Source organism: Symphalangus syndactylus, chromosome 1 (genome assembly GCF_028878055.3).
Source record: "Symphalangus syndactylus isolate Jambi chromosome 1, NHGRI_mSymSyn1-v2.1_pri, whole genome shotgun sequence".
In the NCBI taxonomy this organism is placed as follows: Eukaryota; Metazoa; Chordata; class Mammalia; order Primates; family Hylobatidae; genus Symphalangus; species Symphalangus syndactylus.
Window position 1 is genome coordinate 90938009 of NC_072423.2, and position 14696 is coordinate 90952704.

The 14696-nt window shown below is 43.0% G+C and overlaps 1 protein-coding gene across 2 annotated transcripts in view; it reads left to right on the forward strand.

The window, feature by feature from the left end:
* ASRGL1 (asparaginase and isoaspartyl peptidase 1) overlaps positions 1-14696 on the forward strand; it is a 58484-nt gene that overhangs the window by 12335 nt on the left and 31453 nt on the right. For both annotated transcript variants that reach the window (XM_063642268.1, XM_055286459.2), the window contains exons 3-4: positions 8973-9115; positions 9631-9788. In XM_063642268.1, the coding sequence (XP_063498338.1) occupies positions 8973-9115; positions 9631-9788 (301 nt within the window). The remainder of the gene's footprint in view (positions 1-8972; positions 9116-9630; positions 9789-14696) is intronic.

Here is a 14696-nt window from a genome sequence, read left to right on the forward strand (position 1 = left end):
AGTTGAAAATATTTGGGGAAAAAAAATCCATATAAGACTGCCTTTGCAAGCCAGGTGTGTTGCCTCATGCCTGTAATCTCGGCACTTTGGGAGGCCAAGGCGGGTGGATCACATGAGGTCAGGAGTTCAAAACCAGCCTGACCAATATGGTGAAACTAAAACTACAAAAATTAGCTGGGCATGGTGGCTCCTATAGTCCCAGCTACTTGGGAGGCTCAGACAGGAGAATTGCTTGAACTCAGGACGCAGAGGTTGTAGTGAGCCAAGATAGCCCCATTGCACTCCAGCCTGGGCGACAGAATGAGGCTCCATCTAAAAAATAAAAAAATTGCCTTTGCAAAATTTTAAGTTCCAAAAAGCAAAACTTGAATTTGCCTCACACCAAGTACTACGTTGAATCCACACTAATAAACGGATATGGTACACATTGTATCAGGTATCATAAGTGACCTAGAGATGATTTAAAGTATACAGGAGAATGTGCATAGAGTATATGCAAATACTGTGCCGTTTCATGTAGAGGGCTTGGCCATCCATGGATTTTTTTTTTTTTTTTTTTTTTGAGACAGAGTCTCGCTCTGTCGCCCAGGCTGGAGTGCAGTGGCGCAATCTCGGCTCACTGCAAGCTCCGCCTCCCGGGTTCACGCCATTCTCCTGTCTCAGCCTCCCGAGTAGCTGGGACTACAGGTGCCTGCCGCCACGCCCGGCTAACTTTTTTTGTATTTTTAGTAGAGACGGGGTTTCACCGTGGTCTCGATCTCCTGACCTCGTGATCCGCCCGCCTCGGCCTCCCAAAGTGCTGGGATTACAAGCGTGAGCCACCGCGCCCGGCCATCCATGGATTTTGATATTGTAACTGCCCAAGGGGTTTTTCGTGCCTGCTACACAAGTAAAGATCGTGGCATTGTAGTAAGGAAAAAATTTAATAGACCACATGGCCAGCCACACCATGTGAGAGATGGAGTTAGTACTCATCATCTCTTCCAAAGCTCCTGGGTTAGGGGTTTTTCAAAAGCAGTTTGGGGAAAGGGGTGCAAATGGCAAGGCTTGCTGCTGATTGGGGCAGAGATGAAATGAAAGGGGGTCATAGCTGGGCACGGTGGCTCACGCCTGTAATCCCAGCACTTTGGGAGGCTGAGGCAGGTGGATCACCTGAGGTCAGGAGATCGAGACCAGCCTGGCCAACGTGCAAAACCCTGTCTCTACTAAAAATACAAAAATTAGCCGGGCGTGGTGGCTCATGCCTGTAATCCCAGCTAATGAGGAGGCTGAGGCAGGAGAATCACTTGAACCTGGGAGATGGAGGTTTGCAGTGAGCCAAGATCACGCCACTGCACTCCAGCCTGGGCGACAGAGCGAGACTCCTCCTCAAAGAAAAAAAAAAGGGTTAAAACTGTCCTCCTAGGCCGGGCGCGGTGGCTCACGCTTGTAATCCCAGCACTTTGGGAGGCCGAGGCGGGCGGATCACGAGGTCAGGAGATCGAGACCACGGTGAAACCCCGTCTCTACTAAAAATACAAAAAATTAGCCGGGCGTGGTGGCAGGCGCCTGTGGTCCCAGCTACTCGGAGAGGCTGAGGCAGGAGAATGGCATGAACCCGGGAGGCGGAGCTTGCAGTGAGCCGAGATTGCGCCACTGCACTCCAGCCTGGGCGACAGAGCGAGACTCCGTCTCAAAAAAAAAAAAAAAAAAAAACTGTCCTCCTGTGCACTGAATTGTTTCTGGGCGAGGCCACAGGGGAGAGGGTTGGCAGGTCCAGGTGGAGCCATGCATGTCAGATATGCATAAAAATCTGAAAAGATATCACAAAAGGCCAATCCGCAGTAGTGATGGTACCTGAAGGAATGGTTGGCAGTCTGTGTCTACACCTCATTAGAATCAGGTTCCTCTCCTCCCCCAGCTTGATGAACTTTTTTGGTTTTTTGGGGGTTTTTTTGTTTGTTTTTTGAGATGGAGTCACACTCTGTCGCCCAGGCTGGAGTGCAGTGGCACGATCTCGGCTCACTGCAACCTCCACCTCCCAGGTTCAAGCGATTCTCCTGCCTCAGCCTCCTGAATAGCTGGCATTACAGGCATGCACCACCATGCCCAACTAATTTTTGTATTTTTAGTAGAGACGGAGTTTCGCCATGTTGGCCAGGCTGGTCTCGAACTCCTGACCTCATGATCCTCTCACCTCAGCCTCCTAGAGTGCTGGGATTACAGGCATGAGCCACCGCGCCCAGCCTAGATGAACTTTCATTCACTTTACAAAAGCAGTTGCGTTTGGGGCAAGGCCTGTTATCCTTTTAACTATAGCCTAAATGTCTCTCAAAGTTAGCTCTGCCCAATAGCCCAGGAATAATTAAGGGAAAGACAAGATGGGGTGGTATGTTAGCTCAGATCTCTTTCACTGCCATAATTTTCTCACTGAAATAATTTTTGCAAAGGCAGTTTCAATATTTCCAGGGGTCCTACATCCAATTCCCGACAGATAGTGAGGGACAGCTCTATGTGTTTCTCCATATAAATCACAGTATGACATCCTCCCTAACAACTACCAATCACTATCTGTTTCTTATCACTATAATTTTGAGAATGTTCTGTAAATGGAGTTGTTACCGGACAGGGGTCCCAATCCAGACCCCAAGAGAAGGTTCTTGGATCTCACGCAAGAAGGAATTCAGGACGAGTCCGTAGAGTAAAATGAAAGCAAGTTTATTAGGAAAGTAAAGGAATAAAGCATGGCTAGTCCATAGAGCAGCCCCGAGGGCTGCTGGTTGCCCATTTTTATGGTTATTTCTTGATGATATGCTAAACAAGGGGTGGATTATTCATGCCTTCCCTTTTTAGACCATATGGGGTAACTTCCTGTCGTCATGGCATTTGTAAACTGTCATGGCGCTGGTGGGAGTGGAGCAGTGAGGACGACCAGAGGTCTCTCTGGTGGCCATGTTGGTTTTGGTGGGGTTTGGCCGGCTTCTTTACTGCAACCTGTTTTATCAGCAAGGTCTTTATGACCTGTATCTTGTGCTGACCTTGTGTCTCGTCCTGTGACTTAGAATGCCTTAACCATCTGGGAATGCCTGCTGCCCAGTAGGTTTCAGCCTTATTTTACCCAGCTCCTATTCAAGATGGAGTTGCTCTGGTTCAGACGTCTCTGACAGAATCATACAGTATGTGACCTTTTGGAAATGGCTTTTCTCATTCAGCATTTTTGCCCTTGAGATCCATCTAAGTTGTTGCCCATATCTATTTCTTTATTGCTGAGTAGTATTCTCTAGTATAGTTGTACCACAGTTTATTTAAACATTCACCCAGTAAAGGATATTTTGGTTGTTTCCAGTTTGGGACTATTACAAATAAAGCTGCTATGAACATTCATGAACAGGTTTTTATATGAATGTAAATGTCCATACCTCTGGGATAAATGCCCAGGAATGTGATTTCTGGGGCAAATGGTAGACCCCATATAGTTTGGTCAAATTTTTTATCCAGGCCAGGCACAGTGGCTCACGCCTGTAATGCTAGCACTTTGGGAGGCCAAGGCAGATGGATCACTTGAGGCCAGGAGTTCAAAACCAGCCTGGCCAACATGGTGAAACCCCATCTCTACTAAAAATACAAAAATTAGCCAGGCGTGGTGGCACATGCCTGTAGTCCCAGCTACTCAGGAGGCTGAGGCAGGAGAATTGCTTGAACCCGTGAGGTGTAGGTTGCAGTGAGCCAAGATCACACCACTGCACTCCAGCCTGGGCAACAGAGCAAGACTCTGTCTCAAAAAATAAAAATAAAATTATCCACTTTGCCTATATCTGTCTTCTAATTAGTATATTTAGAAGATTTACATATTATATAATTACTGATATGTTGAGATTTAAACCTGCTATTGTATGTCTAGTGTTCTGTTTGTTGTCTTTGCTTTCTTTTTCTTGCCTTCCTATGGGTTATTTGAGCATTTTTTAGAATTTCATTTTGTTTTAGCTGTAGTATTTTTGGGTGTATCTCTTTATATAGATTTTTTAGGTGTTTGCTCTGGATATTATGCTGTACATGGATAAACACATGTAACTTATCACAGTCTAAAAATGTTAACATTTTACCAGTTTAAGCAGACCCTAGAGACCTTACCTTTCTTTATAGTCCCTTTACCCTCCCCTGTTGATCATATAATTGTCTTAAATATTTCCGCTATATACATTGAGAACCACTTAGACAATGTTACCATTTTGCTTTAACTGGCAAACATAATTTGGAAAATTCAAGAGGAGAAGGAAAGTCTATTATATTTACCCATTTTTTTCCCTCCTTCCTTCCCAACGTTCCAAGATTCCTTTTTGGCTGAGCTTGGTGGCTCACGCATGTAATCCCAGCACTTTGGGAGGCTGAGACAGGTGGATCACCTGAAGTCAGGAGTTCGAGACCAGCCTAGCCAACATGGTGAAACGCCGTCCCTACTAAAAATACAAAAATTAGCTGAGCGTGGTGGCGGGCGCCTGTAATCCCAGCTGCTGAGGAAGCTGAGGCAGGAGAATCACTTGAACCTTGGAGGGGGAGGTTGCTGTGAGTTGAGATCCTGTCACTGCACTCCAGCCTAGGCGACAAGGGCGAAACTCATCTCCAAAAAAAAAAAAAATCCTTTTTTTTTGGTGGTGGGGGGGGACAAGGTATTAATTTTACTCTGACACCCAGACTGGAGTGCAGTGGCACAATCAGAGCTCACTGCAGCCTTGACCTCCTAGGCTCAAGTGATCCTCCCACCTCAGTCTCCCAAGTAAAGCTGAAACTGCAGGTGAGCACCACCAAACCCAGCTAATTTTTTATTGTTTTGTAGAGACAAGGTCTCCCTGTGTTGCCCATGGTGGTCTCAAACTCCTGGGCTCAAGCAGTTCTCTTACTTTGGCCTCCAAAGTGCTGAGATTACAGGCATGAGCCACCTCACCCAGCCAAGAACTTCTTTTAGCCATTCTTTTAGGTTAGGCCTGCTGACAACAAATTCTTTCCATTTGCCCTTATCTGTGTTATGGACTGAATGTTTATGTCCCCCTCAAAATTTAAGTGTTGAAGCCCTAACCTGGCTGTGTTTGGAGATGGGGCCTCCAAGGAAGTAATTAAAATTAAGTGAGATCATAAGGATGGAGTCCTGAACCAATAGGATTAGTGTCCTTATAGGAGATACCAGAGAGCTTGCCCACTCTCATGGGCACAAGAAGAGGTCATGGAGCAGTGAGCACACAGGGAGATAGTAACCACCTACAAGCCAAGAGAGGAAGCCTCAAGGCTGGGCGCGGTGGCTCACGCCTGTAATCCCAACACTTTGGGAGGCCGAGGTGGGTGGATCACTTGAGGTCAGGAGTTCGAGACCAGCCTGACCAACATGGTGAAACCCTGTCTCTACTAAAAATACAAAAATCAGCCGGGTGTGGTGGCGCACCTGTAATCTCAGCTACTCAGGAAGCTGAGGCACAAGAATCACTTCAACCCAGGAGGCAGATGTTGCAGTGAGCCGAGATCACACCACTGCACTCCAGCCTGGGCGACAGAGTGAAACTGTGTCTAAAAAAAAGAAAAAGCAGCAGCCTCAGAATGAAACCTACCCCTTTTTGGCACCTTCCTAATACAGTCTGAGTGTATCTTGGTTTCTCCTTCATTCCTGAAGGATATTTGCTGAATATACAATTCTGAATTGAGGCTGGGCACGGTGGCTCACGCCTGTAATCCCAGCACTTTGGGAGGCTGAGACGGGTGGATCACGAGGTCAGGAGATCGAGACCGTCCTGGCTAACATGGTGAAACCCCGTCTCTACTAAAAATACAAAAAATTAGCCGGGCGCGGTGGCGGGCGCCTGTAGTCCCAGCTACTGGGGAGGCTGAGGCAGGAGAATGGCATGAACCCGGGAGGCGGAGCTTGCAGTGAGCCAAGGTCGCGCCACTGCACTCCAGCCTGGGTGACAGAGCGAGACTCCGTCTCAAAAAAAAAAAAAAAAAAAAAAACAGAACAAAAAAAAAAAGAATTCTGAATTGATAGTTCTTTTCTTCAGCACTTGAAAAATGCTGTTCTTCCTTCTGGCCTCCGTGGTTTCTGGTGACAAATTCTTTGTCATTAAAACTGGTTTCTCCCCTATAGGTAAGGTGTCATTTCTCTCTTCCTACTTTCAATGTTTTTTTGTCTTTAGTTTGTGGTGGTTTGGTTATGATGTGTCTTAGTGTGAATGCCTTTGTGTTTAGTCCTATTTAGGGCTTGCTCACCTTCTTAAATTGGTAGATTTATGCTTTTTGCCAAATACAAGGAATTTTCAGCCATTTTTTTTTTTTGAATACTTCTCATTCCCACCCATTTTCTCCTCCCATCTAGGAGTCTAATGACTTGAATGTTAGCTCTTTTGTTATGGTCCCACTGGTCAGCTGGGCTCTGTTCATTTTGGTTTTTTCCAGGCCCTGTTCTGTTGTTCAGACTGAGTGATTTCTCAGTCCGGTAATTCTTCTGTCTTGTCTGTTCTGCTGTTAAGCCCATCCGTTGAGATTTCTTATTTTGATTATTACATTTTTTCAGCTCTAACTTCCATTTGGTTTTTCTTTACATCTTATATTTCTTTGCTGAAACTTTATAATTTTTTCAGTTATTTCAAGTTCATTGAAGCATTTTTATGATGCTGCTTTTTTTTTTTTTTTTTAAAGGGACAGGGTCTCAGTCTGTCACCCAGGCTGGAGTACGGTGGTGTAATCACAGCTTACTGCAACCTCAAACCCCTGGCTCGAGTGATCCTCTTGCCTCAGCCTCCCAAGTGGCTAGGCCTTTGGGTGTGTGCTACTACGCCCAGCTAATTTTTTTTTTTTAAGAGATGGGGTCTTGCTATGTTGGCCGGGTTGGTCTTGAACTAGGCCTCAAGAGATCCTCTTGCCTCAGCCTCCCAAAGTGCTGGGATTACAAAGCACAGGTATGAGCCACCATGCCTGGCAAATGGCTGCTTTAAAATTCCTGTCAGGTAATTCCAACATCTGTGTCATCTTGGTATTGTCATCTGTAAATTCTTTTTCCTTAGGTTGAGATGTTCTTGGTTCTTCATATGATGAGTGACCTTTCTCTTGTATTCTAGACATTTTGCATATTATGTTTTAAGACTTTGGATCTTATTTATTTAAATCTTTTATCAGGTCTTCTCTAACCTGTGCTGGTCAGTGTAAGGGGATGCTGCCTTATTATTGCCAGATGGAAAAGATGTGAGCTTCTTTGGCAGAAGAAAGTAGATGTCTAAGTCATACACCTGGATTTGATTCCTTGCTCTTTATCCAGAAGACATTTGATACTGGGAAAGTTGCTTTTTTGGTTTCCCCACCTGTTAAATTGGCATGCAATCAGGGCAGCAAACACTTACTGTTTGCTTACACATGCTAGACATTATTCTAAGTGTTTAATATGCAATACCTACCTCATTGATGGTTGTAAGGATTAAATGAGTTGATGTTCTTACTCATTTTACACATGAAGAAACAAGCACAAAGAGACTGAGAAGCATAGCTAGATTTGTAGGCATTATCTGGGCAGAGAAATATAGAGAAAGGGTACTAGTGGTATAAACAACAGCATGTGCAAAGGCACAGAGACACGAGGGCTCCTGGTATATAGTAGCCCTCCCTTATCTATGGGGGATGTGTTTCAAACCCCCAGTGGGTGCCTGAAACCACCAGTGGTACTCAACCTTATATCGACTGGTTTTTTCATACATACATACATACATATGATAAAGTTTGATATATTAGCCACAGTAAGAGATTAATAACAACTGATAATAAAATAGAACAATTATAACAGTATGCCAGCATGACTACTCTTGTGCTTTGAGACCATTATTAAGTAAAATAAGGGTTTCTTGAACACAAGCACTGAGGGGTGCTACTATAGTTGATCTGCTTGGTATTCGAGATGGCTGCTAAGTGACTAACAGGCAGGTAACCTATACAGTGTGGATATGCTGGACAAAGGGAGGAATCACGTCCCTCTGAAGGACAGAGTGGGATGGTGCGAGAAGTGTTTATTTCTGGAATTTTCCATTTAATAATTTGGGGCCATGATTGACCGAGGATAACTGAAACCTCAGAAGCAAGGCTGTGGATAAGAGGACTACTGTCTTCAGGGAAACCTTATTTCAGTAAAATATAGCCAAGGAGAGAAAGTGAAGCTGGAAAAGCAGGTCAAAGGCCAGGTTAAGAGGGGCTTTGTACTTTTTATTTTGTAGGTCATGGAGTGCCAAGTCAGATTTCTTTTTTTTTTTTTTTGAAATTGAGTCTAACTCTGTCACCCTTGGCTCATGGCAACCTCCGCCTCCCGGGTTCAGGTGATTCTCCTGCCTCAGCCTCCCAAGTAGCCGGGATTACAGGCACGCACCACCACACCTGGCTAGTTTTTATATTTTTAGTAGAGACAGGGTTTCACCATGTTGGCCAAGCTGGTCTCAAACTCCTGACCTCAAGTGATCCACCCACCTTGGCCTCCCAAAGTGCTGGGATTACAGGCGTGAGCCACCACACCCAGCCTCCAAGTCAAGACTTCTCTCTCTCGTTTTTTTTTTTTTTTTTTTTTTTTTGAGACGAAGTCTCGCTCTGTCGCCCAGGCTGGAGTGCAATGGTGCGATCTCGGCTCACTGCAACCTCCGCCTCCCAAGTTCAAGCAATTTTCCTGCCTCAGCCTCCCGAGTAGCTGTGACTACAGGTGCGGGCCACCATGCCCGGGTAATTTTTTGGATTTTTAGTAGAGACGAGGTTTCACATGTTAGCCAGGATGGTCTAGATCTGACCTCATGATCTGTGCACCTCAGCCTCCCAAAGTGCTGGAATTACAGGCATGAGCCACTGCGCCCGGCCAAGATTTCTCTTGAAAAAAATGTTCCTCTGGCAATGGAATAGAGGATGGATTAAAGGGAGCAAATTAGAGGAAAATCTGGAGCCATTTCTAAATTCTTAATTCTTGCTTTTCAACTTCTTTTTGGTTTTAGGTTGTGGGTCTGTCTTGAACACAAATGGTGAGGTTGAAATGGATGCTAGTATCATGGATGGAAAAGACCTGTCTGCAGGAGCAGTGTCCGCAGTCCGGTGTATAGCAAATCCCATTAAACTTGCTCGGCTTGTCATGGACAAGGTATATGTGACTAAAGCAGCCTTTTCCTAATGAATTGTTATTGTTGTGCTGCAGTGATAAGGGCTCCAACTGTGCAGAAATACTTGAGATCACTGTTCTCCTAAAAATATATACAAAACAGAAGCAATGTATTTGAGTTTCTCAAATCACACACGACTTTTGACTAGGAATCACTTGACCAGTGAATGATTACTTTATCTTCCTGTATTTTCTTCACACCACATACAAACTGACCAGACCAGCTATTTAATAGCATGTGTTAAAGATGGATTGAATTCTCTAAATTTAACGTATATGTAAATCGCATCTCTAGTAATGTCCCATCAATTGGGGTCTTTTCTTTTTTAATACAAAAACTCAGTCAGGCTTTTTTCAGCATACAGAAAAGCAAACCACTGGAATTTGTATTTTTGATCCTTTGCACCCAGAGAGAAGTAATTATTTCAACACAGAACAGTTAAAAAGATTAAAAATTTTCAAAAAAACAATAATTTTCTCTTTTCTTTCTGGCTCAGACACCTCATTGCTTTCTGACTGACCAAGGCGCAGCACAGTTTGCAGCAGCTATGGGGGTTCCAGAGATTCCTGGAGAAAAACTGGTAACAGAGAAAAACAAAAAGCGCCTGGAAAAAGAGAAGCACGAAAAAGGTGCTCAGAAAACAGATTGTCAAAAGTAAGTCTTACCTGTGGCTCACATTATTTAGGAGTTATTAAAATATGAAAGTTTGGCAAATACTTGGTTATCTACAATTGTTTTGTTTTGTTTTGTTTTGTTTTGTTTTGTTTTGTTTTGTTTTGTTTTGTTTGAGACGGAGTCTCCCTCTGTTGCCCAGACTGGAGTACAGTGGTGCAATCTTGGCTCACTACAACTTCCGCCTCCCAGGCTCAAGCGGTTCTCCTGCCTCAGCCTCCTGAGTAGCTGGGACTACAGGCACACACCACTGCACCCGGCTTGTTTTTTTTGTTTTTTTTGGTTTTTTTTTTTGTATTTTTAGTAGAGGCGGGGTTTCACCATGTTGGCCAGGCTGGTCTCAAACTCCTGACCTCAGGTGATCCACCTGCCTCGGCCTCCCAAAGTGCTGGGATTACAGGCGTGAGCCACTGCGCCCAGCTTCTGACATGATTTAGTAGAAAAATTTCACATATTAATGTATCAGTTATCTGGATTCTTCTTGATCAGCTTATCTTAAATAGACTAAACAGGTTATCTGTGATCTAGTGTACCTTATAAACTTAAGTACTCTTTCATAGTTTAGAGAAATCAGCACAACTCTTAGAAATTCAAATTAGTCATTTTCTGAATTACAGTTTTCTGTTACAGATTCTGAAATCTTAAATAAAAGACTGCTTATTTAAAGCAAAATTTGAAAGTAAAATGTGAATATGGCCTGGGAGTTTATAATGGAATTAAATCTATCGACTCCGCATACTTTTTAGAGTAATAATATTTAACCAGAGGTATACCTTGTATCACCTAGGGAGCTTTTTCAAAATATACATGTTTAGGCCACCCCACCAGAAGAATCAAATTTAAATAGATCTGAGGTGGAGAGGCCAGACAGGTATATTATAAAAAGGGTTCCCAGGTAATTCTGATGTATTCCTCAGGTTCAGAGTCTGTTTTAAAAGATTGGCCTTGGCCGGGTGCGGTGGCTCACGCCTGTAATCCCAGCACTTTGGGAGGCCGAGGTGGGCGGATTGTCTGAGCTCAGGAGTTCAAGACCAGCCTAGGCAACGTGGTGAAACCCCGTCTCTACTAAAGATACAAAAAATTAGCCAGGCATGGTGGCACGTGCCTGTAATCCCAGCTACTCGGGAGGCTGAGGCAGGAGAATCACTTGAACCTGGGAGGCGGAGGTTGCAGTAAGCCAAGATCCTGCCATTGCACTCCAGCCTGGGCAACAAGGCAAGACTCCGTCTCAGGAAAAAAAAAAAAAAAAAGATTGACCTTATGTTGGCAGTTGTTGACAGCCTGACTGAGTGTGCTTTTGTGTCTGTGGGCTAGAGTCATAGGAGTGGGGTTGCCTTATGCATGATTTACGTTCATTTTGAAAGATGTCACCACATTGCTTTCCAGAAATTCAGTAACACCTTTCCACCAGCCACTGCTGCTTTACATGTAAGCAAGAGGGTCTCCTGCCGTGGGCCCTGCACTTTAAAGGACCCTCATATCATAAATACACAAAACAATTGACTTATTCCAGAACACATAGGACCCCTTTGTCACTCAACATTGGCACAGCTTGACCCGTAACCCCAATCATTGCTCTTGTGACTAACACCATTCAGCCACCAAGGAAATCACATCCCTTGCTCTATGTCTTGGAAGCAAAAGGCACCTGAGTTCAAAGTTTGTGGGTAGTGCCACTGTTGACATTAGAAATGGACATTGCTTTGGAGTGTGGGGAAGATTCGAACAGCAGAAGGACTTAGGTAAGAGAAAAAGACAATTAACTAATGAAATACATTCTTGCATCACAAAGTATTATTTCCCTGTGGTGCCAGGTATCCATTTTCTTGCCTCTCTATGTGTTGGAATATGTAGTTCTGAAGATTGTCACAGGGAGGGTTCTGTGGTGTAATGGTTGGCACTCTGGACTCTGAAGATTTTCATGAGTTAGTGTAGTGTCTGTAGAAGTTGCACATGGGGACTGTTACTCTTCAGTTTGTATATGGGTAGGTCTAGAACAGCACTGCCCAATAGAAATACTGTGAGAGCCACAAATGTAATTTAACATTTTCTAGTGGCCACATCCACAGTGGCTCACGCCTGTAATCCCAGCGCTTTGGGAGGCCGAGGAGGGTGGATCACATCTGAGGTCAGGAGTTCAAGACCAGCCTGACTAACATGGTGAACCCTGTCTCTACTAAAAATACAAAAATCAGCCAGGCGTGATGGTGGGCACCTGTAATCCCAGCTACTCAGAAGACTGAGGCAAGAGAATCGCTTGAACCCAAGAGGCAGAGGTTGCAATGAGCCAAGATCGCACCATTGCACTCCAGCCTGGGCAACAAGAGCGAAACTTTGTCTCAAAAAAAAAAAAAAAAAGTGAAATTAATAATATATTTTATTTAACCAAATATATCCAAAATATTTCAACATGTAATGCATATAAGAAATTATAAGATGTCTTACTCTTTTTTTATACTAAATCTTCAAAATCTGATGTGTTTTACACTCACAGTACATCTCACTGAGGACAGCCACATTTAGCTAGCAGCCACTCAGTAGCCACATGTAGCTGCAGCTTCTGTAAGTGCACGGCACAGGTCTAGACAGAACCTGTGTGAGAAAAACTGGTAACAGAGAAAAACAAAAAGCTCCTGTAGTTGCTAACTCTCCGTATTAGCAACTACATTGGACATTGACTGTTAGAATTATGAATGGTTTTATTTTGATGAAAATATTTAAAAGATGTAGTTAATTTCAAAAATACAGTGGTAAAATTTTTAGCTTTCATGTAATTTTAGCTTTTATGTATTGTATTTACTAATTATAATTCATGTTTTAACTTTAACATTAATAAAAATTTTGTATATTTTACAATTACTTTTGTAACTTTTTGGAAATTATATCTGCAAATTACTTCTGTTTTTTGTTTTTTGGTTTTTTTTTTTGGTTTTGTTTGTTTTTGAGACAGAGTCACACTCTGTTGCCCAGGCTGGAGTGCAGTGGCACGATCTCGGCTCACTGCAACCTCTGCCTCCCAGGTTCTAGCAATTCTCCTCAGCCTCCTGAGTAGCTGGTATTACAGGTGTGTGCCACCACGCCTGGGTAATTTTTTATTTTTTAATAGAGAGAGGGTTTCACCATGTTGGCCAGGCTGGTCTCGAACTCCTGACCTCAGGTGATCCGCCCACCTTGGCCTCCCAAAGTGCTAGGATTACAGGTATGAGCTACCATGCCCGGCCAACTTTTTTTTTTTTTTTTAATTTTTTTAGATTAGCTCTTTATTTTTTGATGAAAATACATTCTCATTTTTTATACTTTGGATATAATTATATTTCACTTGTAATCCCTTAGATTATTGAAAATGAGTATAAGTCAAGATTTTGGTAGAATAAGAATGCTAAAGTGGAGCTCACAAAAGAAAAATGAAAAAGAAAGTAAAAATCTTCAAAGAAGCAGGCTGCTTGCATTTTCCAACACTGGAAGCAGTAAAAGTAAGCAGTCTTCTTCCAGGGTGACCCACATAAAATTCACAGACAAGACATTACAAAGATTTTGTTCAGTTAAGATCTGCTTATTAATCAAAACAATGAAAATTAGTAAGAAAATTATTCTCACCAAATCCACAGTTTGGACAAGTCAGATGAAATCCTTGCAACTTCCTTCTTTACTAAAGGAAGATTTAATTGCTAATCATGAAGAATCACACACAAAAAAACACACATCCGGTTACAGGAATTGAGGGAAAGAGGCCAAATAAACAATTGATTTTACCAGAAACAGAAAACAATATAAAATACTGATGTAATGTTCTTGAAAGAATAATACAATGTGTCCAATATTTAGCCAAGCCTAATCATTCTTTTCATGACACCATCAGTACAGTGTGTGCAAAAAACAATGGAAATTTTCTAGGTTTAGTAAAAGATATTTCAAAATTTGGTAAAATGCCAAACATGTAATTAAGACAAAAATAATGAAAGTAATGATCATTACCTAGGATGAAGAATTCCAACAGATTATGAGTTTAATGGAGAATAAAGTGAGACATGAAATCTTATATAAAAATTTTTTTGTCAAATTTTTTGGTTTTGTGGGGGGGTTTTTTTGTTTGTTTTTTTTGAGACAAGGTCTTACTTTGTCACCCAGGCTCGAGTGCAGTGTTACAGTCATAGCTCACTGCAGCCTCAATCTCCCAGGCTCAAGTGATCCTCCCATCTCAGCCTCCCAAGTAGGTGGGACTACGGGCATGCCTGGCTAATTTTATTTTTAGTAGAGACGGGGTCTTGCCATGTTGCCCAGGTTCGTCTTAAGCTCCTGAGCTCAAGGGATTTTCCCTCCTGCTTGGCCTTCCAAAGTACTTTGGTGAGCCACCAAACCTGGCCAAATTTTTTTTTTTTTTTTTTTTTTTTTTTTGGGACAGAATCTTGTTCTGTCACCAGGCTGGAGTGCAGTGGTGCAATCTCGGCTCACTGCACCCTCTGCCTCCCAAGTTCAAGAGATTCTTCTGCTTCAGCCTCCCGAGTAGCTGGGACTACAGGTGCATGCCACCATGCCCGGCTAATTTTTGTATTTTTAGTAGAGACGGGGTTTCACTATGTTGGCCAGGCTGGTCTCGAACTCCTGACCTCGTGATCTGCCCACCTCAGCCCCCTGAAGTGCTGGGATTACAGGCGTGAGCCACCGTGCCCAGCCCAAAATTTTTTAATAAAAGAGTTACTCAGTTCAACTAGAGTGTACCATTACTGCTTGAAGAAAAACAAGTCTAAATCATTCCATGTTTCGTTGGCTTTATATCTCCTCCTTAAAGTGTGATTTTTGAATTAAGTGAAGAATTGAAAGAAAACTTTCTGTTTTAGACAATTTCAAGGATTGTTGAAGGCAAGCCTGTGATAATGGAGTAAACGTGGT